This window comes from Bubalus kerabau, chromosome 9 (assembly GCF_029407905.1).
Source record: "Bubalus kerabau isolate K-KA32 ecotype Philippines breed swamp buffalo chromosome 9, PCC_UOA_SB_1v2, whole genome shotgun sequence".
Classification (NCBI taxonomy): domain Eukaryota; kingdom Metazoa; phylum Chordata; class Mammalia; order Artiodactyla; family Bovidae; genus Bubalus; species Bubalus kerabau.
Genome location: NC_073632.1, coordinates 30,792,038 through 30,812,695, shown reverse-complemented (window position 1 = coordinate 30,812,695; position 20,658 = coordinate 30,792,038). Strand labels below are relative to the sequence as shown.

Sequence of the window (20,658 nt, the reverse complement as noted above, 5' to 3'; positions counted from 1 at the left end):
AAAACCAAAGAGACTTTAGTTCATTAAAACAAAACCAAATCCAAGATAAAGTGCGCTTGGGGTGGGGAATTGGGCTCTAGACCCTGCTGGGGATAAATGCTTGCCTATACAGACCCCTCTCGTCCAGTCTCATCTCTCCCCAAGCTACCCAAAGCAGTGTTCTGGGGTCCGACTTTGAAGGTCATTTACAGGGAGCCTGGTGCATCAGGTCGCGCCCGTAAGAAGCGGAGTGGAAGAACAGTTTGGCTTCTCCGTGCCCACCTTTCTCTGAGCCAAAGACCGGCTTTGAAAGTGCTCATGCTCCCTGATGGAATCCTCGCGGCTGCGCGCTCTCCGCCCGGCAGGTGGCGCTGTGGGCTGGCGGGCACCCGAGCTCCGGGTCCTAGAGGCCCGCGCCGCCGCCACCGCGGCCGCGGTTCCTGCTCGAGCCGCACGTGCAGCCGCTTTCCGGCCCCGGTGGCCGGGTCTCCAGAGCTCCCGGCTGAGCGTCCGCATGGCGGCGGTTGCAGCGGAGGCGCGCGTGTTCCTGGAGGTGCGGAGACGGCTGCAGAGCGCGCTGCTGATTCTGGGGTAAGGCGGGCGGTGGAGTCTGGCCTCCCAGGCGCAGCCGAGCTCGCTTTAACGCCGCCCCGGCCGGCTCCGCCTCCCTCGGAAGGATAGGGTTTTCAATTTCTTTTTTCCAGTTGCTTAGAGTGAGCCTCTGGGTTCCTCAAAGTGGAGCAGCCTCTCCACACATGCACACCGCGCGCCCCGGTTCCCCACCCCGCCTCACCTTCTTCCCAGATAGCAGTCTCGGCATCCCCCGGGGACTTTCTAGAGACGCATGGTCTCAACCCCATAGCCTACCTGCTGAATCGGAACTTCACGATTCCCGGGATTCAGATGCACATTAAAGTTTGAGGATCCCTAATGTGCAACACTTTTGACAGTGCCCCGTGCTTCCAACAAAACAGTGCAAAAAATACTTTGCCCCTTTGGGATCCTCCTTATCTGTTCTAATATGAGAATTTTCTATTTTGTAAATACACTCTTTTTGTTGTTGGTTTGGTTTCTGCACAAGCTGTTCTCTATGCAGAGAAACGCACGCACCCGTTCAATAAATGTGTCTTCCGTGAACAGCTAGCAAGGGTTTCAGGCTTCTTTTTGGAGCTGTTTGTTTCTTTCATATTCGTAGTTCCAAGAAGAAATCTGCAAAGATTTAACTTGCTGTTCATTACACAGACAAAAAACTTTCAGGAAAAGTGTTCTGCTGTTTGGTTTGGTGGTGTATGGTACCTCGACTGTTCACTTGTGACCACTGTTTCAAGTGGAGTAAGTTAGATGCTAAAATCCTGAGAAGTTGATTACACAGAACCACTCTGAAGGTAGACTTCACTCTGATGCTTAGCCTTCTCTTTCCCTGAAACCAGCCAGGTACCCGGTGTAGTGGTTTTGGATTTGGCATGAGAACTGGTTTCAATCCTAGCTTTACTTTACCAGAGTAGAATCCTTTAATTTTATTTTTTTCAATTGTAAAATAGGGATTCTTTCTCTTTTTCTGCTGTGTCCTCCCTTTCTCAAATCATGAGTTCAAAGAAGTGCTTCATGACCAATTCAAATTCACCTTGTAAAGTTATTCTGAGCCCAAAACCTTAGGCAAAAGGAAACAAGACAACAACATCCTTACTCCTCATCAAAGGAACCCTTCATGCTTCCCCTGGATAACTCTTCCTTCTTTAAGCTAGTTAAGAAACCTAATGTTGTTGGACTCCTGCATTGTCCCTAGTGTTCTTTGGCTGTTGAGCTTTATCACCAGTGAATTGCTCCAACCCAAAAAGTAACTACTATTCTAATTTCATTCAGCAAAGATCAGTTTGCCATTTCTTGAATCATGCATAAATGGATTCATATAGTATGTACTTGTTTGTTTCTGGTTTCTTCTACTGTGTTTCTGAGATTCATGTTTCATCTATTAATATGTTATCATATGGATCAATAGTCCATTCATTTTTTTCCTGCCAAGTAGTTTTCCACTGTAAGAATATATGACAATTCATTATTCATTCTTCTATTGCTGGATATTTTGTGTGATTCTCAAGCCAGCTTATTATGAATAAAACTTGTACATTGTTGTATTTGTGCTGGGTCATGAGGTATGTGCTCAGTCGTGTCTGACTCTTTGCGGCCCCATTGACTGTAGCCCACCAGCCCCGTCTGCCCATGGAGCTTTCCAGGCAGAAATACTGGAGCGGGTTGCCACTTCCTACTCCAGGAGATCTTCCTGACCCAGGGATCAAATCCGTATCTCTTGTGTCTCCTGCATTGGCAGGCAGATTCTTTATAACTAGTGCCATCTAGATGACTTTACTTAATTGGAAACTGCTGAAGAAAGTGTTCTCCAAAGCTGTTTATACCAGTTTATACTCTAGCCAGGAAAAAAAAAAGAATTCCAACAAATTCACTTTCTTGTCTGCATTTAGTGTTGTCAGTTTTGGATTTTAGCTATTCTAATGGATTAAGGTAGTATCTCATTGTCATTTTAATTTGTATTTCCTTGATTAATAATGTTGGGCACCTTTTCATTTGCTTTTTGGTCATTCATATATGTTCCTTTGTCAAGTGTCTTCTAATATCAGGTTGTCTTATTGTTGAATTTTAAAGAGTTCTTTGTATAGTCTGGAAATAAGATCTTTTTTGTTTGTGCCTGTGAATATGAGACTATTCTCTCCCTATTTGTAGCTTATCTTTTAATTTTCTTAATAGTGCCTTTTGATGAACAGAAAGTCTTAAGTATAGTGAAGTCCAGTGTACTGCATCTTTTTTTCTTTAACAGTTGGTGTTTTTTGTGTCTTAAGAAATCTTTGCCTACCTCCAAGTCGTAAGACTTTTTCCTATGTCTATTTTCTAGGAATTGCATTGTTTTACCATTTACATTTAGGTCTGTGATCATGTCAAATTACTTTTTGCATTTGGCATCAGGTAGGTGTCCAAGTTTTTTTTTTAAGAATATCTCCATTTGTTCCATCACCATTAATTAAATAGCTGTCATTTCTTTCATTGAAATAACTCAGTATATTTGTCAGAAATCAGCTGACTACACTGTTTTCATGTTATGTCTTTTTTACCCTTTTACTCTCAACCTGTGTCTTTATATGTAAAATTTTAAAAGCTTGTACTAAGTGGAGTTTAAAAAAAAATCCATTCTGACAGTCTCTTTATTTTAATTGGAATTTTTAGTGTATTTACAGTTAGTGTAAATGATATGATTATTTTTCTTTTCCTAATCCTAAAAGAAATACTTCTAGCATCTCATCATTAAGTGTGATAATTTTGACTTTTTGGAAAAGTCTGTTTGGTACATTGCTTAATCCCTTTCTGCTGCTGCTGCTGCTGCTAAGTCGCTTCAGTTGTGTCCGACTCTGTGCGACCCCATAGACGGCAGTCCATCAGGCTCCCTCGTCCCTGGGATTCTCCTGGCAAGAACACTGGAGTGGGTTGCCATTTCCTCCTCCAATGCATGAAAGTGAAAAGTGAAAGTGAAGTCGCTCAGTCATGTCCGACTCTTCGAGACCCCATGGACTGTAGCCCACCAGACTCCTCCGTCCATGGGATATTCCTAGTTTACTAAAGGTTTTCATCATGAATAGACATTGTGTTTTCTGTAAGGATTTCTGCACGTATTGTGATGGTCCTATTTTTTTCCCTTTATTCTTTATATCTGTGAATTGCATTAGGAAAATCTATTTATGTTAAACCATCTTATCATTCCTGGGATAAACCTTGGCCATTCATTAAATCCACAGATGTTTACAGAGTTCCTGTTCTAGGGCCCAAACTAAGATTCTAGGTGCTAGGTATACAGCCAGATGAAAATACAGCAAAGATGAAAGTATTTGCTCTCAATGAGCTTACAGTCTAATGGTGGCAAGAGGTGGGCCAAAAACACACAAATATAAACACACAAGGCTTTAGGAAATTTAGTTTTTACTTTTAGAAAAGTAAAACAGAAAAAGGGATAGGGAAAAAAATTCCAACCCTTTATTCCAAATGAAAAACTAACATTGGAGCAATAAACTGAAAGGGGTGATGTTTGGAAATGTATGATACCCAGTGAAAGACTGTCATCCTCCGAGAGATCAGAAATAGGAAGGGGTGCTTGGTTCAGAGAGATGTGGGTGGGCCGGTGGAGCACAGAGTAAAGGCTATTACAGTGATGTGCTCTCCAGGAAATGGAAATAACCACCAGGAAATGACCTACTCCAGGAAAACCAATGACCTTCCTCCAGGAAAACCAACCAAACAAAAATCCTTTCTGATCTGCAGCATTTATTGATTCCTGAGGTGTAAATACTTTCACCGTAGATGATGTCAAACTACCAAAGTGAGGTCAGTTGGTTTGCATAATACCTGGAATTTTAACAACTGCCTCTAGTATATCACTGGGTTTTAGAGACCATTGAAAGGACCCTAGCTTGGACTCAGTGAGATGTGAAGTCATTAGGTAGTTTCAAGCAGTTTCTGAAAAAACACAAGAGAATAGTGACAAAAGCCTCACAGGTAAAAAGTGTGGGCAATTAGGGTCTCAAAAACTTTGTTTTGAAACAATCGTGAACTTGAGGGTAAGTTGCTGTCACTCTTGAATATTTTTTTTTACTCTGAATTTTCCTACAAATGAGAACATTCTCCTACACAACCAGCATGCAACTCTCAAAACTGGGAAATGTGTTACTGCTGTCTTACAGTCTGACCTTATTCTGGTGTTTCCTGTTGTCTACTTAATATCTGTAATAGCAAAGGAATCCAGTTCAGAGTGATGCCCTGCATCCTCATGTTTTCTTCATCTCTTTAAGTCTAAAAGAGGTCCTCGGTTTTCCTTGACTTTAATGATACAGCTTTGAAGATTCCAGCGCAGTTATTTTGTAGAATATCCCTCCATTTGGTTTTGTCTTATGTTTCCTCAAGATTAGATTCAGGTTGTACATCTTTGGCAGGAATATCACAAAGTCGATGCTGTGTTCTCATTGCATCCTGTCAGGTGGCACATGATTCTGATTTGTTCAATTAAAGTTCATGTTAACTTTGAGAACTTAAATAAGGTGGTATCTGCCGGGCTTCTTCACCATAAATTACCCTTTTTCTTTTCATTATCAATAAGTATTAATTGGAGAGCTGCTTTGAGAGTATGGAAATGCCCTATTCCTCCTCATACTTTCATTTTATTCAGATTGATTGATTTATTATTATTTTTAGTTGAGGTACAGTCACTCAGTTATTTACACCCATCTCAGTATGGTGGTTGTGTTTCATTCAGTGGGTTACTTTTTTTTTTCCCTCAGATTACAACCAGACCTTCAAGATGATGTCTGTTTCTTTGCTTGTGTGTTTTTTTTTTTTTTTTTTTTTTTAATATTCTTTGATTTCTTCTTTACTTAGTTTCGGAGAAGGCAATGGCACCCCACTCCAGTACTTTGCTTGGAAAATCCCATGGATGGAGGAGACTGGTGGGCTGCAGTCCATGGGGTCGCTAGGAGTCGGACACGACTGAGCGACTTCACTTTCACTTTTCACTTTCATGCACTGGAGAACATGCTTTCTCCACTCCAGTGTTCTTGCCTGGAGAATCCCAGGGGTGGGGGAGCCTGGTGGCTGCCGTCTATGGGGTCACACAGAGTCGGACACGACTGAAGTGACTTAGCTTAGCTTACTTAGTTTCACAGTAAGATATTCCAGACTCAGGCTCATCTCATTCTTTTCTTGTCCCAACCCTGGATGTAGTTATTTTTTCCAAGGAACTCTGTTTTGTTTCTTTTTTTTTTTCCATTTGTTTTTAAGTAGAAAATGATCTTTAGAAACCAAGATCTGGGTATAGAGTGTGCTCGTTACTATTGGAGTGTCACTTCTCCCAGACCCTCTGCTAGACAGAACTAGTCTGTGTATGACATATGTATTATGCTTATGTATTCATGTATAATATGTGTGTTTGTAAATATATCATAATACACCTATATTTATTAACTTTATTTATTACTTTGGTGCAAATGTAATTTTGGTTTTGAATTATGAATTTTATATCAAGTTGCTCAGTAGTGTCTGACTCTGTGACCCCACAAACTATACAGTCCATGGAATTTTCCAGGCCAGAATACTGGAGTGGGTAGCCTTTCCCTTCTCCAGGGGATCTTCTCAACCAAGGGATCAAAGCCAGGTCTCCTGCATTGCAGATGGACTCTTTACCAACTGAGCCACCAGGGAAGCCCTAAGAATACTGGAGTGGGTAGCCTATCCTTTCTCCAGTGGATCGTCCCAACCCAGGAATCAAACCAGGGTCCCCTGCATTGCAGGTGGATTCTTTACCAGCTGAGATACCAGGGAAGCCCTAGGAACCATTACAATCAATACATTTTTGCCAATGAGAAATAAGTTTGTTTATACCTATAGCAAAAAAATCTGTGTTTGGGGATTGGACAGACTCTTGGAAAGCATTTTCTGCCTCCTGCTGGTTGTGGAAGCATTTTTCCTGCAAAAAATTTGTTGGCAAGAGTTCATGGGAATATGGCAGATGAGGCAAAACTTCAAAGACCAATCTGTTCAACTTTTGAAGCATTGATTGTGTGATGTGCAGTCAGGCCTTGTTGTGGAGAAGAATAGGGCCCTTTCTGCTGACCACTCCCTTTTGCAGGCATCACATCAGTGTGCTAAGCATAGTTCTCAGATGTAATGGTTTCGCCAGAATTCAGAAAGCTGTAGTGGATCAAATGGGCAGCAGATCACCAAACAGTGGTGATCACTACCTGTTTTTTAGTGCAAGTTTGGCTTTGGGAAGTAGTTTGTAGCTTCTTCTCTGTCCAGCCATTGAGCTAGTTATCACCAGTTGTATAAAATCCATTTTTTGTTGCATGTCACAGTCCGATGAAGAAATGGTTCATTGTTGCGTAGAATAAGAGAAGACGGCACTTCAAAACAATGATTTCTTTGATGTTCGGTCAGCTCATGAGGCACTCACCGAGCTTTTTCACCTTTCCACTTTGCTTCAAATGCTGAACGACTGTAGAATGCTTGATGTCGAGTTGTTCAGCAACTTCTCCTGAGGTTGTAAGAGGATCAGTTTCGATGATGCTCTCAGTTGGTTGTTGTCAACTTCTGATGCCCAGCCACTGCGCTCCTCGTCTTCAAGGCTCATCTCCTTTGCAAAACTTCTTGAAACACCAGTGCGCCACATGATCATGAGTAGTTCCTGGGCTATGTGTGTTGTTGGTGTTGCAAGTTGTTTCTACTGCTTTACAACCCATTTTGAATTCAAATAAGAAAATCACTGGAATTTGCTTTTTCTGTAGCATCATTTCCATAGTCTAAAATAAAATAAATAGCAAGTAATAAATCATTGGCAAAAAATTGGGAATGTGCATTAAAATGATATATAACATAATTACATTTATTTAGAATGTAATCCAATATCAAATAGCAAATTTCAGCACTTGCAAAAGTGCAGGTACTTTTGCGCTAACCTAATATATGCATTGGAAATCATGATTTTGCCCAAGTATTTCAGATTCTAGTCTACTACCACAGGATCCATTGTGGTTTTCTCCCTTGCCCTCTTTGTAGCTGTTCTCCCACCGTGCGAATCCTGGCTTCCACTATCCTCATGCCGTGTATTAGTATACTCGGTAAGTTTCACTCTGTGTAGAGTTTTCCACTGGCATTCTTTCCTACTTCCCTTCCCTCCACTCTTTATTGACACCCACCTTGGCTCTGTTATGGACTGAATGTTTTGGTTCCCTGAGAATTCATATGCTGAAGCCCTAAATCCCAATGCCAGGGTGTTAGGAGATAGGGCCTGTGGGAGATAATCAATTTTCAATGAGGTCATGAGGGTGGAGCCACTATGAGGGGATTCCTGTCCTTAGAGGAAGACACACCAGAGTTTCCTATGCCTGCCAGATGAGGAGACAGAAGGCCAAGACGGAGGCCCTCTCCAAGAGCGGAGTCTGTCAGCTTCTTGATCTGGAACTTCCCAGACTCTGGAACCGTAAGAAATCAATGTTGTTTAAGCTGTCCATTCTGTGATGTGTTGTTATGGCCACCTGAGCAGACCAAGACAGGCCCAGAAACTCCATGGTGAGACGGGGCATCCTTGCTGGGCGGCCCTCTTGGCCGCCGCTCTCCTCCTCTCCCAGCGGGGTTTCTTATGTCTACCCCAGGCCACGGTGGTGCTCCCGCCCTTGGTCAGGTGCCTACCTTTTTCTGCCCTGTGTAACTGAGTCTTTCAGGAAGGGGAAGGGGTAGGGGGAAGAGTGGTAAGCCAGGGATGGGGGGCCGGAGACCTGGGAACCTGGTGGTTTCCTTTGACACACTTCCAATTGCCAACTGCACGGTTCAGCTTGAAAGTCACTGAAGTAACCAACTGGACAAATTGTGTCTGTAGAGCCGTGGTTGGCAAACATGGCCCATGAGCCAGATCTAATCTGTGGCCTGTTTTGGAACAGCCTGTGAGCTAAGAATGGATTTTATATTTTTTAAAGGGTTGTTAAAAAAAAAGTAGACTGTGCCTTGGAGACCATATATGATCTATAAAACCTGAATATTCACCATCTGGCCTTTAATATAGAAAGTTTTCTGACATCTGCTTTAGAGGATTATTCAACATCATTTCTGAAGACTAGACTTTTGACTAAGTTTGATATTGTCTTCTCTGGAAAAGACTCAGTTTTTTTTGTTTGTTTGTTATGTTTTTTGTTTCTTAAATAATTTCTTGGTTAATTTCTTTTTAAAATTCTTGACCTCGCCAAGCACTGTGCAGGATCTGACTAGGGAACAGACCCTCGGCCTTGGCAGCAAAAACTCAGAGTCCTAATCATTGGACTGCCAGGAAATTCCCAAGACTCTAGTTCTTGATTCTGTATTGCCAATTAAGTGCAGGTCCACATGCTTCAAAAGGGAATTAGCCATAAAATAATCTTACACCTTCCTAAGGCAAAATAGGAAGCCTGGCCAAGATTCACACCTGAACACAGGGTGTGACCTCTCTACTTGGATGACGTTCAGGCAGGTGGCCCACCTTCTGCACTCCAGTGACACTGAGCAGATGGGCTGCTGCTGTGCTTTGCTGCTCTGGTGCAATGCTAAGCATGTTCCAGCTTCACAGAGGGATCATTTCTAGATGTCTTCATCCCCTTGTATACTTTTGGTGCCTGGTAGACAGCAGCTGTGTTTTACTCTGTTTCTACATCAAATGATCTGTGTTTGTAGTGGGTTGGATCCTTTCTTGCCTGGTATTCGTACCTCACTAGATTGTTCTCTTCATTCTTTTTTTATTCTTAAAATTGACAGAGTTTTTTTTTTTTCTCCTGTGCCTTTTGTTTTACGTACTCCTGGCCTCCTTATTGGAGAAGGCAATGGCACCCCACTCCAGTACTCTTGCCTGGAAAATCCCATGGCTGGAGGAGCCTGGTAGGCTGCAGTCCATGGGGTCGCTAAGAGTCGGACACAACTGAGCGACTTCACTTTCACTTTTCACTTTCATGCATTGGAGAAGGAAATGGCAACCCACTCCAGTGTTCTTGCCTGGAGAATCCCAGGGACGGGGGAGCCTGGTGGCCTGCCGTCTATGGAGTCACACAGAGTCAGACACAACTGAAGCGAATTAGCAGCAGCAGCAGCAGGCCTCCTTATCAAAATCCTGTATATCAAATACCAATGCTTTACCCTAATTTACTATAAATAACATAAAACATCATTGAAATGCTGGTCTCAGAAACAATATGTCACTGACTCATCCGTTCATTATTCACATAACATTTATTTAGTGCTTAGGCCTGGGAGAGTCCCTGCCCTTCTCCACTGCTTCCATAGTCCCCTATGTTTATCATGAGTAAGTGCAGCGTCATTTTAATGCTGTCTTGATCATTCCTATTTTTCTTGCCTGTCCCCTACTTGGGGTGGGGGCAGCGTACAGAGAAAATGCCCTGTTAGTCGTTGTCCTATTCCCAGTACCTAGCACTTTGTAGAACCCAAAAAAGGGGTGTTCAGTGAGTGAATAAATGTCCAAACCACGCTAGGGTCAAGGGAAACAAAGGTGAATAAGCCACTGTCTTAGGCAACCTTGTTGAATTTTCTGGCCAGAAGTACTCTGATGAACTAGGGAGTGATGTCTGACCGACCAGCATTCCGCTGTGCTGGTTCACAGAAGCTGAAGACAGAGAGAGTGGTGAGACAGGAGAGGGGGTGTCCGGAAAGGAAGTGGCCTGCTGTGCAACAGAATGGCTGGGGGCGGCGAGAGGGCGGTGTTCAGGCTTCAGTACAGGGAGGAAGCCCAGCGTTAGAGGAGAGATTGGCACTCAGGATCATTAGCAAGGGAAAAAAGTGCATGCTTTAAATGCATGGTTAACATTAAAAAAAAAGAATAGAAAAGAATGAAAAATGTGTCTGTGAACTTGAATGTTACATTGACAGAAGAAAGTACTCTGACCTCATTTAATAGATCCGTTTCTTTTATGACAGGTTCACTGCTGTTTCTTTATCCTGGGACAGTGACTAGACTCAGGGCCCTGATTGAAGAACAGAGGGCTCCTTGGCCATTTTAGTTTCTTTCATCGTCTGGTTTTCATCCATGTGAAATCATCTCTCGCCTCTTATTTCTAATTCCCAGGGATTCCAAGGAAGGAGGTCTGCCCATGGCTGTTTCGGTAACGCCGTCCTCGCTCCGGATGCAGAGCCCCGGCGGCTGCACGGAGCTCCGGCTGCCGGCAGGGGTCAGGCTCGCGCCGTCCACCTGCCGCGGGCTGCAGCACGTGCCCGGGGACGGGCTGCACCTGCGGCTACATGCGCGGGCCGAGAGCCGCCCAGGTGAGTAGCGCTGGCCTTTCTGTCTCTGCATTTGCTTTTTCATTATAAATCAAAGGTGATTTTTTTTTTTTTGAAAGTTGAACTTTTCCCAAGTGAAGGGATCAGGCTCATCACCTGCAGGAAAGAGCTGAGGGTCCAAAAGATCTAAGTTGTTGTTTTTTTTTTTTTTTTGGCCAACTCTGCTCATTATTAACTGCATGCAGTTGAACAGGTCACTTTGTTTCTTTCAGGCTTTTTTAAGAGTCTTTTTTTTTTCTTTTTCCTATGAGACTGCGTTTTTTAAGAGCAATTTCAGGTTCACAGCACAATGAAGCAAAAGGTACAGAGGTTTTCCTGTGTCCTCCCTGCTTTGTTTCTTTAACTGTAAAATAACCTGGCTCACAGAGTTGATAGGAAGATGAAATCAGAGGGCGAGTGTGCCAGACCTGGTTGATTTTAAAGCCTTATATGAAGGCATTCATTCATCCAGCAAATATGAGCTCTTTGATCTAGGTGCTGGGGTATACAAGTAGATAAGCTAGAAGATCTCTGCCCTCATAGGGCTTACATTCTAATGGTGGAAACAAATATTGAACACACAAGTTACTTGGATACAGACTTAAGTGCCGTAGGAGGAGTAAAGCAGAATACCAGTGTAGGGCATGACTAGGGGCAGATGAGAGTCAGGGAAGATCACTCTGGGAGAGTGATATTTGACCAGAGAACGCAATGATGGGAAGAATCCCATACATGTAGAGACATTTCCAACTAGAGAGAGTAGGACATTGGGTTGGCCAAAGAGTTCTTTTGGATTTTTCCAGAAGATGTTAGGGGAAAACCCAAGCAAAGGTTTTGGCCAGCCCAGTAGAAAGATTCCGAATTGAAGTTTGATGCATATTGTTGTTATGCCTGTTAGATTTCCAGTATTCTGTTATTGGCGTATGGATTCAGTAAGACCATAGAATCGTTTCTGAAAATAATTTAATGACCTTATTGGTACATTTCCTCTCTTGCCATTTGAGTACTGTGCTTCAGAGGATTGAAAATGCTGTAAAAAGGGGAAGCGGAGGCTGTAATAAATGGCTGTGATGCTCATTCTCTGAGAAGGATTAAAGTTCTTAACAGCTGCATCTGGGATTTCTCTGTTGCCACGTGGATATGAAGCCTTTCATCTGAGCTTCAAGGAGCCCTGAGGCAGAGTCAGCAAGATGGTAACCAAGAGCTCTTGGGGAGATGTCAGGCATTCCTGGAGCCTCTGTCCTGGCGTTTGAAAAGAAAGAGAAGTAGAGGGAGTTTCGCTTTTTTTTTTTGCTAGAGAGTGATTTTTGCTCAAGTCCTGGATGAGTGAAAAATCAGTCTGAGTTGAGCAGGGTTGGTTACAGGAAAGAAATGTCCTGGAGCTGAAGTGGCATAGGATAAACCTAAGAATGACTGTTGGAATAACCGTGGAAGGAGGGATAGGCCTTTGAGATGGGACACAGACTAACAGATGCTCTGAGAGTGCCTGATGATGGGCAGGGGGAGGGTGGTTTCAGGAAAGAGGCCTTGGGAATCAGACTCCTGTGACGTCCTTGCCTTTCTTTAGCGATGATGAACAGTAACCACTGCAGGAATCAGGGGTCACGTCTGGAAACGGGACAAGCAGGCGTGAAAGCCACAGTGGAGTGTTTTCAAATCTGCTGCTGGTTTTCTGGGACAATGATTTTAGGTCCCATACCAAGGAGGCATGGAAACCTTCCAGAGACAGAATTAGTTTGTTGCCTACGCATATTCTGTAACAGTTATTAGACAAATAGCAAAACTTGAACTATTTTTTTTTAATTTAAATAAGCAAACATTATTGTTTGGTTTTAACTGTCAGACGCAGTAAATTGACTGCTGTGTGTTGGTTTGCATATTGTTTGGATCTCCAGTTTCTTTACATTTTTAACATATATTTTGCTTAACCATCTGAAAAGGGAAAACATTCAAAGTCCTGTTCTGCAGTGCATTAAGGGGTATGCAAAATAGATTCCTCAGTGCTTAATTGCTTTAGTGCTTTCCACATAATAGGTGGTGAATAAACTCTGATGCTGGGAGGGATTGGGGGCAGGAGAAGGGGACGACAGAGGATGAGACAGCTGGATGGCATCACGGACTCGATGGACGTGAATTTGAGTGAACTCCGGGAGTTGGTGATGGACAGGGAGGCCTGGCGTGCTGCGATTCATGGGGTCGCAAAGAGTTGGACACGACTGAGCGACTGAACTGAACTGAACTGAACTGAAACCATTGCTCAATGAATAAATATCAGATAGGTACAAAATATCAGATAGGTGCATACTATTGTAAACATAAGTCAAAATCTGTGGTAGGAAGCAAACAGTTTTAGCATTCAATCTTATATTTCGAAATTTTTGCAAAGTAAACTTTTCAACTATAAGACTACTCTTTTAAGGACTACAGTAGACATATTGTTACACTGTTCTGAACACATAGGTCAGACGTGATCCTTGACCCAGAACTGGCTGCAGTAAAATTTGATGGAGCATCAGCATTGGATTCATCCCCAGGCAGCAGTACTTCCCAGGATGCCCCTGTATCAGAAGGTTCTGACTTGAACCTGAGCCTGCATCCTGCTGGGCGAGCAGCAGAGGGCAGTGTGTCGTTGAAAATTTGTTTATCCATCTTGAAAGGAAAATCTGGGGTGTCTTATTTTCTGCTCAGAGTTAAAGAATACTGTTGGGTTCACCTTAGTGCTACAGGGCAGTCTTAGAAATTAAACAGATGAATTTTTAACTCTCAAGGCTTAAACTTTCTAGCATGGATGTTTTTTAAAAGATCTTAAGATACAAAGTAACAACAAAATTCAAATGGCTTGATTCTAATGGATATAACCTCATTTCTTCAGACTTTTTTTTTAATCTAATTTTTTTTTAATTTATTTTTTATTTTATTGATTCTTGGCTGTGCAGAGTCTTCGTTGCTGCATGCAGACTTTCTCTAGTCGCAGTGAGCTGGGTCTCCTCTCTATTTGTGTGTGGGCGTCTCACTGCGGTGTTGCAGAGCACGGGATCTAGGCACATGAGCGCACTTGCCCCGTGGCATGTGGAATCTTCCCAGACCAGGCATTGAACCCCTGCGTTGGCAGGGGAATTCTTAACCATTGGACTACCAGGGACGCCTCAGACTTTTTTAACAGATATTTTTGTGGATTGGGTTTTTTGTTCTTTGGGGTTTTTTGGAAATGAAAGTTTCCTTTCTTTGTGAATGAAATAACAGAAACTAAGGGAACATTCTGTCTTACATAGCTTTTTCATATACTATGGGAAATAATTTGTTTTCCCACAGCTTTAATCAGAAATTGAGTTTTGCTCTTGTAAGATGAAACTGTTCTTAGGAGCTATTTCATTCCCAGAGACCTGCCCAATAAAGACCAATTTCAAGATTGATATTGTTTGTACAGACTGATACGATCCAGACCGGACATCAGCTTTGTTTAAATCGAATTAAATCTAAGAACTCTGTTTACCAGCAGTCTCAGTGATGAAAAACTGTCCCTAAGTCTAGCAGAAGAAAGCTGAGGAAGGAGAAGCTGTGTGTAGTTAGCTCGATGTGGAAGAAATAGCTCCTTCTCTCTCATCTTTAGTGTTGGTATTTCTAGAATGAGGGAGATAACTCGGTGGTATGTTACATACATAATTTTTAGGGCAATACCTAGCTGTGAAACATGTAGCAGAATCTGGTGTTTTTTAAAAAACATTCCCAATATTTGCTTGGCGTTGAGTCATCAGATAATACTAATTAAGTGTGTACTTCTGGGTAGATCATAAACAGTGTTTATTGGTGATGATTTATTGCAGCTATTAAACTCTTTAAGTATGTCAATATATTTATCCCAAACCTCTTAAGACACACTGTTTCCTTGATTTCCTCTAGAACTGATTTCAGTGTTTAATCAAAGCTCACAAGACCAAGGATGTTGCACGTTTTATTGCCAGTCCTGTGGTGAAGTCATCATAAGGGAGAGGTAAGGAGCACGTTTAGCACTGACTTATTCTGTGCCTGGCAGTGGCTGTTCTCTTTTGCCACCAGAATTTTTGAAGGAACTGCCAAGAGGGCAGTCTGTAGCCTTCAGATGAGAGCCAGCTCAATGTCACTTTTTGAACCAAGCAGCCCCCAGACTCCAGCAATCACGGGGCAGCTAGGTCTCCTCCAGCTGACAAAGGGGGACAACAGGCTGCTGGCTTTGAGGGAGGGGGGCTTGTCTTGGGTGCAGGAGCTGGTGTAGACCAGCCCCTCTCCTCTGAAATCAGACACGACAGCTATCACACATTGTAGGCGTCATCCTGGTGAATGAGTTTTTCCACATGAAGTGCGTTTTCTAAATAACAGAAGCTTTTGCAGCACGATTTTTTTTTTTACTTGAGCTATTTTTATTAGTGCCTCTCTAAAATCCGTTTCCTATTTCCCTGCTTATTAAAACAGCGTATAGAGCACAAATTAACCTTTTCTTGCTGCTTAGGTTAATCTTGTAGCTTGTTCTCGTGGTGTGCAGTGATTTCCCCATTGTGATGGGGAGGGCCCTTTGCTGTACTCTTTGCATTCCCATGTTGTCTCTTTTATTTTTCCATCTTCTCCTCCTCCTGTCGGCCTTCTTATTGCCTGGGCATGAACCGTTCTCCCTGAATTTTCTATTCACTCATAGGCTAGAAAGACGGAGCAACCCTTATTACTGTTAACAGTACTATAAAGGAAAAGTTCAGAGCTCTTTGTTAGTGTTTCCTTAGAAATTTAGATGGGAGTGGATGCCTGTCCATACCTGAGACCCGCTCCGGCGTTCGGGGTCTTGGTGGAGGGAAGACACCAGTCCTCTCTATCCCTGTGTCCCGGGAGGTGGCCAGTCACTGGGTACTGATACTCCTTTGTTCTCCATACCCCTCCACTTCTTCTGCCTCTTACTCAAGGCCACAGTCCTCTCACCAAAGAGCACTTCCCAAAGGCAGCTGGGTTCCCCATTCAGAGCCTCCCCAAGCCTCCCATTTCTTCCAGGATAGATTCCACTAGCCCTCAGCATACCACACAGGGTGCTGGAGGAGCTGAACTCTGTTCACCACCGCCCCCTCCTGTTTCAGTCTCCTTCCCCCAGCCCCTTCCTCTCTCACCCCCAAAACTACACACTGTTATTTACACACATTCTGTGCACAGCTCTGGTGATGGGCTTGCAGTCCCACAGTCTTTTCACAGGCAGCCCCACCGCAGTCCTTAGTGAAACGTACTTCCTCTCTGAGAACATGCTCATCTCCCTCTGATTAGCTTCTCTCTAGTCAGCATATTCATTAGACTGAATATTCATTGGAAGGACTGATGCTGAAGCTGAAACTCCAATATTTTGGCCACCTGATGTGAAGAACTGACTCTTCTGAAAAGACCCTGAAGCTGGGAAAGATTGAAGGCGGGAGGAGAAGGGGACGACAGAGGATGAGATGGTTGGATGGCGTCACTGACTCAATGGACATGAGTTTGAGTAAACTCTGGGAGTTGGTGATGGACCGGGAGGCCTGGCGTGCTGCAGTCCATGGGGTCACAGAGTTGGACAATACTGAGCGACTAAACTGAACTGAGACTCAGCAGACTGAGCATCTCCTGCCGGGAGCCTCCCCTGAGCCTTAGGTTGGTCTGTGTACCCCTTGGAGGTTTATCTGTTGTCTTCCCAGTTAAACTGTAGGCTTTGGGTGTGGGGACAGTCTTACTCACGTACCTCCCCACTCCTGTTGAGAGTGCAGTGTGGTGTAACCGAGACCAGGAAGCCAGACCATCTGGGTTTGTGCCCACCATTTACTAGCTGTGACCCTGGGGAAGTTACTTGACCACTCTGTGCGTTCATATTTTCTTCTTTGGTATTATTATTACAAAAATCTAGATAACAATAAAAGCTACCTCCTTAGGGTTTTGGGGAGGCTCGAGTGAGTTTAACTGGGAAGCTTTCAGCATGTGACAGCCACTGCTGTGGTTCTTAGCCTCACCACCGTCTTCATCGTCATCACCGGCGGCAGCAGGCTCAGTGCGTTCTCTGTAAATTCTTAGCGTTTTGAATGAGATAAATGTTAGGGTGCTTATCCTGGCCTTCCATCAGTCTGTCTCACTTGCTCTCTGATTCCTGGGTAGATAAGATCACGGAAGCTCATGCTCGTGTAAGTGCAGGGTCCTGAGCAGAGCACAGTCTGAGTGGTGATCGTGGGGAAGCCAGGGCGTTGCTCTGAATCTGCAGAGGAGGGAGACGTCCTCGCTCAGATTTTCCAAAGCTGAGGTGGTTGCAGAGCGTGCTGTCGGGGACAGGCCCGCTTGACCCAGGAAGGTTCAGAGGATTCCAGATTGCCCTGGTATTTAACCGGGAAAGTTTTCCTCCTCTCCGTCTTTTTCAGGCTTCGGTTTAACTGTCACTCACAGTCTCTGACACTTGCGTGCCTCTGCAACAGTGAGAGACCTGGGAGTTACAGAGGAGCTTCCCTGGTGGCTTAGAGGGTAAAGCATCTGCTTGCAATACGGGAGACCTGGGTTCGATCCCTGGATCAGGAAGATCCCCTAGAGAAGGAAATGGCAACCCACTCCTGTATTCTTGCCTGGAAAATCCCATGGACAGAGAAGCCTGGTAAGCTGTAGTCTGTGGGATCTCAAAGAGTTGGACACGACTGAGCAACTTCAAAAAAGTTCACCAGAGGATTCGAGTTTCCTGGTGTGCCCGTCTTAAAGAACTAAGTTGGTTTGTTGTCAGCTGATGCTGCATTTTCTGTCTTGTGTCAGTCCCGTTTATGACCTTGAGACCGTGGAACTGGGAACGAGGGCTGAGAGGCTGACACTGATGGACCATACTCACTGTCCCAATCCTGACCTTTGGAAGCTGTGGACTGAGAAGCGGAGGGGAGAACAGGACCTGGGTTTGAACTCCAGCTCTACCCTCAGAGGCTGGGGAACCTTGTCCACATCACCTCACCTCAACTCGTGTAGTTGTAAGATGGCCTATTTTCCTAACTTGTGAAGAGCATTTAGAAAGTGAAAGTGAAGTCGCTCAGTCATGTCCGACTCTTTGCGACCCCATGGACTGTAGCCTATCAGGCTCCTCCGTCCATGGGATTTTCCAGGCAAGAGTGCTGGAGTGGATTGCCATTTCCTTCTCCAGGGATCTTCCCGACCCAGGAATTGAACCCAGGTCTCCTGCATTGCAGGCAGACGCTTTACTGTCTGAGCCACCAGGGAAGCCCTTGTGAAGAGCGTTTAAGGCCATAATATAAATTGGAGTGAATACTTGACAAGCTCTTTTTAATTGTCTTTACAGACTCGTTCTACCCCCTTTTCCGTAATTGGCCTTATCAGCAAACCAGCACATTAACCCAGTACAGTGTTTCAAACCTTTTTGATTTAGGACTCCAAATTTTTTAGGCATGCCAGGAAAATGACCCCCTCTTTCCGCTTATCTTTCTGAGAAGATCCACAATGGATGTGACTCGCCCTTGCTTAACAGAAAAGCTTCCCTGGACGCCTTCGTGTGTCACAACTGTGGGTCTGACACGTGGAGGCCTCTTGGGCAATGTGGAGAGATCCTTAGTGGGCAACTGAAAGCTTTGCTTCCATCTCAGTTGTAGGCAGCCGGCCCTTTGATGGAAAACCATGCTTCCTCCTGTGTCTGCACAAGGACGTCATGCCGACCGATTGCATTAAGCCCCGTGGTCTTCTCATTTCTCCCTCAGTTACCTGTTCTGTGCAGGTGGAAAGGACAGCTGTGCTTATTAAGTAGAAAGTGAAGCCGAAGGTATTTCAAAGCAGGCTTGTAATCACAATCAACTCATTGTTGGCATCCTTTTCAGAAAGGCATCTTGGAATATGGTGGTTTATCTTGGCAGGAGCTCTTGTGTTGGGAGCAGTGGAGCCAAGTTAAATATCTGCTTGCTGGCTAATCTTTCTATCTGGGAACAAGTCACTTCGATTCTCAGTTTCCTCATCTGAAACATTGGGAGGTTCAGTTAGACAGACAGGGGAGAGTCCTGCCAGCATGAAAATTCTGTGATTAGTGAACCTTAAAAAATTGCACCTTGGCTTCTGTGAATTATGACTATTTGGCTAGTACAAAACTCATGCTTGTTCTTTTTTTTAATGTAAAAGATTCTCATCAAGCAAATTATAGGTGCAGAAGACTGTTTAACCTATTAAGACTCATTAATGGCTTTTAATAGTTATTAGCACCAGGGTGCACAAAATCTGCTAATTACAGCCATTTTTTTTTCTTCATTCAGAATCACACAGTCCTAGCTGTTTGTTGTGGTTATTTACAAACAAAGAATGTCTTGTTTCTTTACAGTGAAATTCTCCAATTTGCATTCTTATCAGTTCAGCAGAGTTGTTTTGTAAAAATTATCCGAACATACACAATTTTTGATTATGCTCTTGTTGAGAGTGAAAGTCCCTAATACCAGGCAAGAACAATAATAAAATTTACTTCATTGTGATTAGTCTCAGAACCAGCTAAATGATCATTGTGTTTGGAATTTGGTATGTCTTTTAGAAATAAATGCATGTCAGACTTGAGTTATATTGGTTGGCTAAGCAGATGACTTTGAAACCTAAGCCTGCTTTTCAGTCATTTTTGAGGTCTCCTGAGGTCTCTGAAAAGGCCCTCACTGTTCTATCTGCACCACCAGAGCTGGGTGGCAGCCCAGCAGCTCTGAGGGCATTGAAACTCTAGCAGGTAACAAGCAGAATAGACTTACTGCCACATAAGAGATGTCAGAATATGCACCTAGTTGATTGGTCACCTTGACAGACAAGCTATTATTGCAGTCTGAAAATAACTACTCCTATGAATAGTCACACTTATATGAAGGAGAACAAAGACGTGAAAAGAGAGTACAGGCACACACTGAATTGGTTTAGTTCAGTTCAGTCGTTCAGTCGTGTCCAACTCTTTGTGACCCCATGGACTGCAGCATGCCAGGCTTCCCTGTCCATCACCAACTCCTGGAGCTTACTCAATTCATGTCCATCGAGTTGGTGATGCCATCCAACCATCTCATCTTCTGTCCTTCTCTTCTCCTCCTGCCTTAATCTTTCCCAGCATCAGAGTCTTTTCCAGAGGCAGTTCTTTGCATCAGATGGCCGAAGTATTGGAGTTTCAGCTTCAGCATCAATCCTTCCAATGAATATTCAGGACTGATAATACATTAAGTATGTACATAATGATAATAAAATGCAAAGCTAGTTTCATAGTATTTGTAGGCCATCAGTTAAATAATGCCAGCTAAATTTATCTAAATTCCAGCCCCTATGTTTTGAGCTTTAGATACTTGATGGCTTCTTTAAAATTTTTATCGTCCACTTGGTTCTAATCCAATGTGAAAGGTCTGTATTATTACCATTGTTATTATCAGTAATTAATGGTCACTTTTAAAGCTAAGGCATTTCATTTTCTTCTTTATGTTTAAGTTTTAAAAAAGCACCATCAGTCAGTAACATTTATTAAAATTGTGCATTTTAAGTTCTTTTCCCCAAAAGCTTTATGCTTAAGATGCATTAAAAATAACTAGCACATTTATTTTTATTTTTAATTGGAGGAAAATTGCTTTATAATGTTGCATTGATTTCTATCATACAACATTGTGAATGAGCCATAAGTATACATATGTCCCCTCCCTCTTGAACCTTCCTTCCACAGCTCACTGCCCCCCATCCCACCCCTCTAGGTCATCACAGAGCGCTGGGTTGAGCTCCCCGTGTTATACAGTAACTTCCCACTAGCTATCTGTTTTATATATGGTAATGTATATATTTCAATATAACTAGCACATTTTAGGAGAAGGCAATGGCACCCCACTCCAGTACTCT

At 43.4% G+C, this 20,658-nt stretch overlaps 1 protein-coding gene across 14 annotated transcripts in view; it reads left to right on the top strand.

Annotated features, from left to right (window-relative positions):
- The first annotated feature begins 376 nt into the window (after nt 1-376).
- Nucleotides 377-20,658, top strand: part of UBE3D (ubiquitin protein ligase E3D) — a 232,181-nt gene continuing 211,899 nt past the window's right edge. For 9 of the 14 annotated variants that reach the window (XR_008698030.1, XR_008698031.1, XR_008698028.1 and 6 more), the window contains exons 1-3: nt 377-570; nt 10,628-10,824; nt 14,722-14,812. Coding sequence is in view for 10 of the 14 variants with exons in the window: in XM_055534891.1 (XP_055390866.1) it covers nt 494-570; nt 10,628-10,824; nt 14,722-14,812 (365 nt within the window). In the remaining 4 variants the exon portion in view is untranslated. Of the gene's footprint in view, nt 571-7,990; nt 8,009-10,627; nt 10,825-14,721; nt 14,813-20,658 lie in introns of those variants that run through there. The other 5 variants (XM_055534890.1, XM_055534892.1, XM_055534893.1 and 2 more) reach the window with 5 other exon arrangements.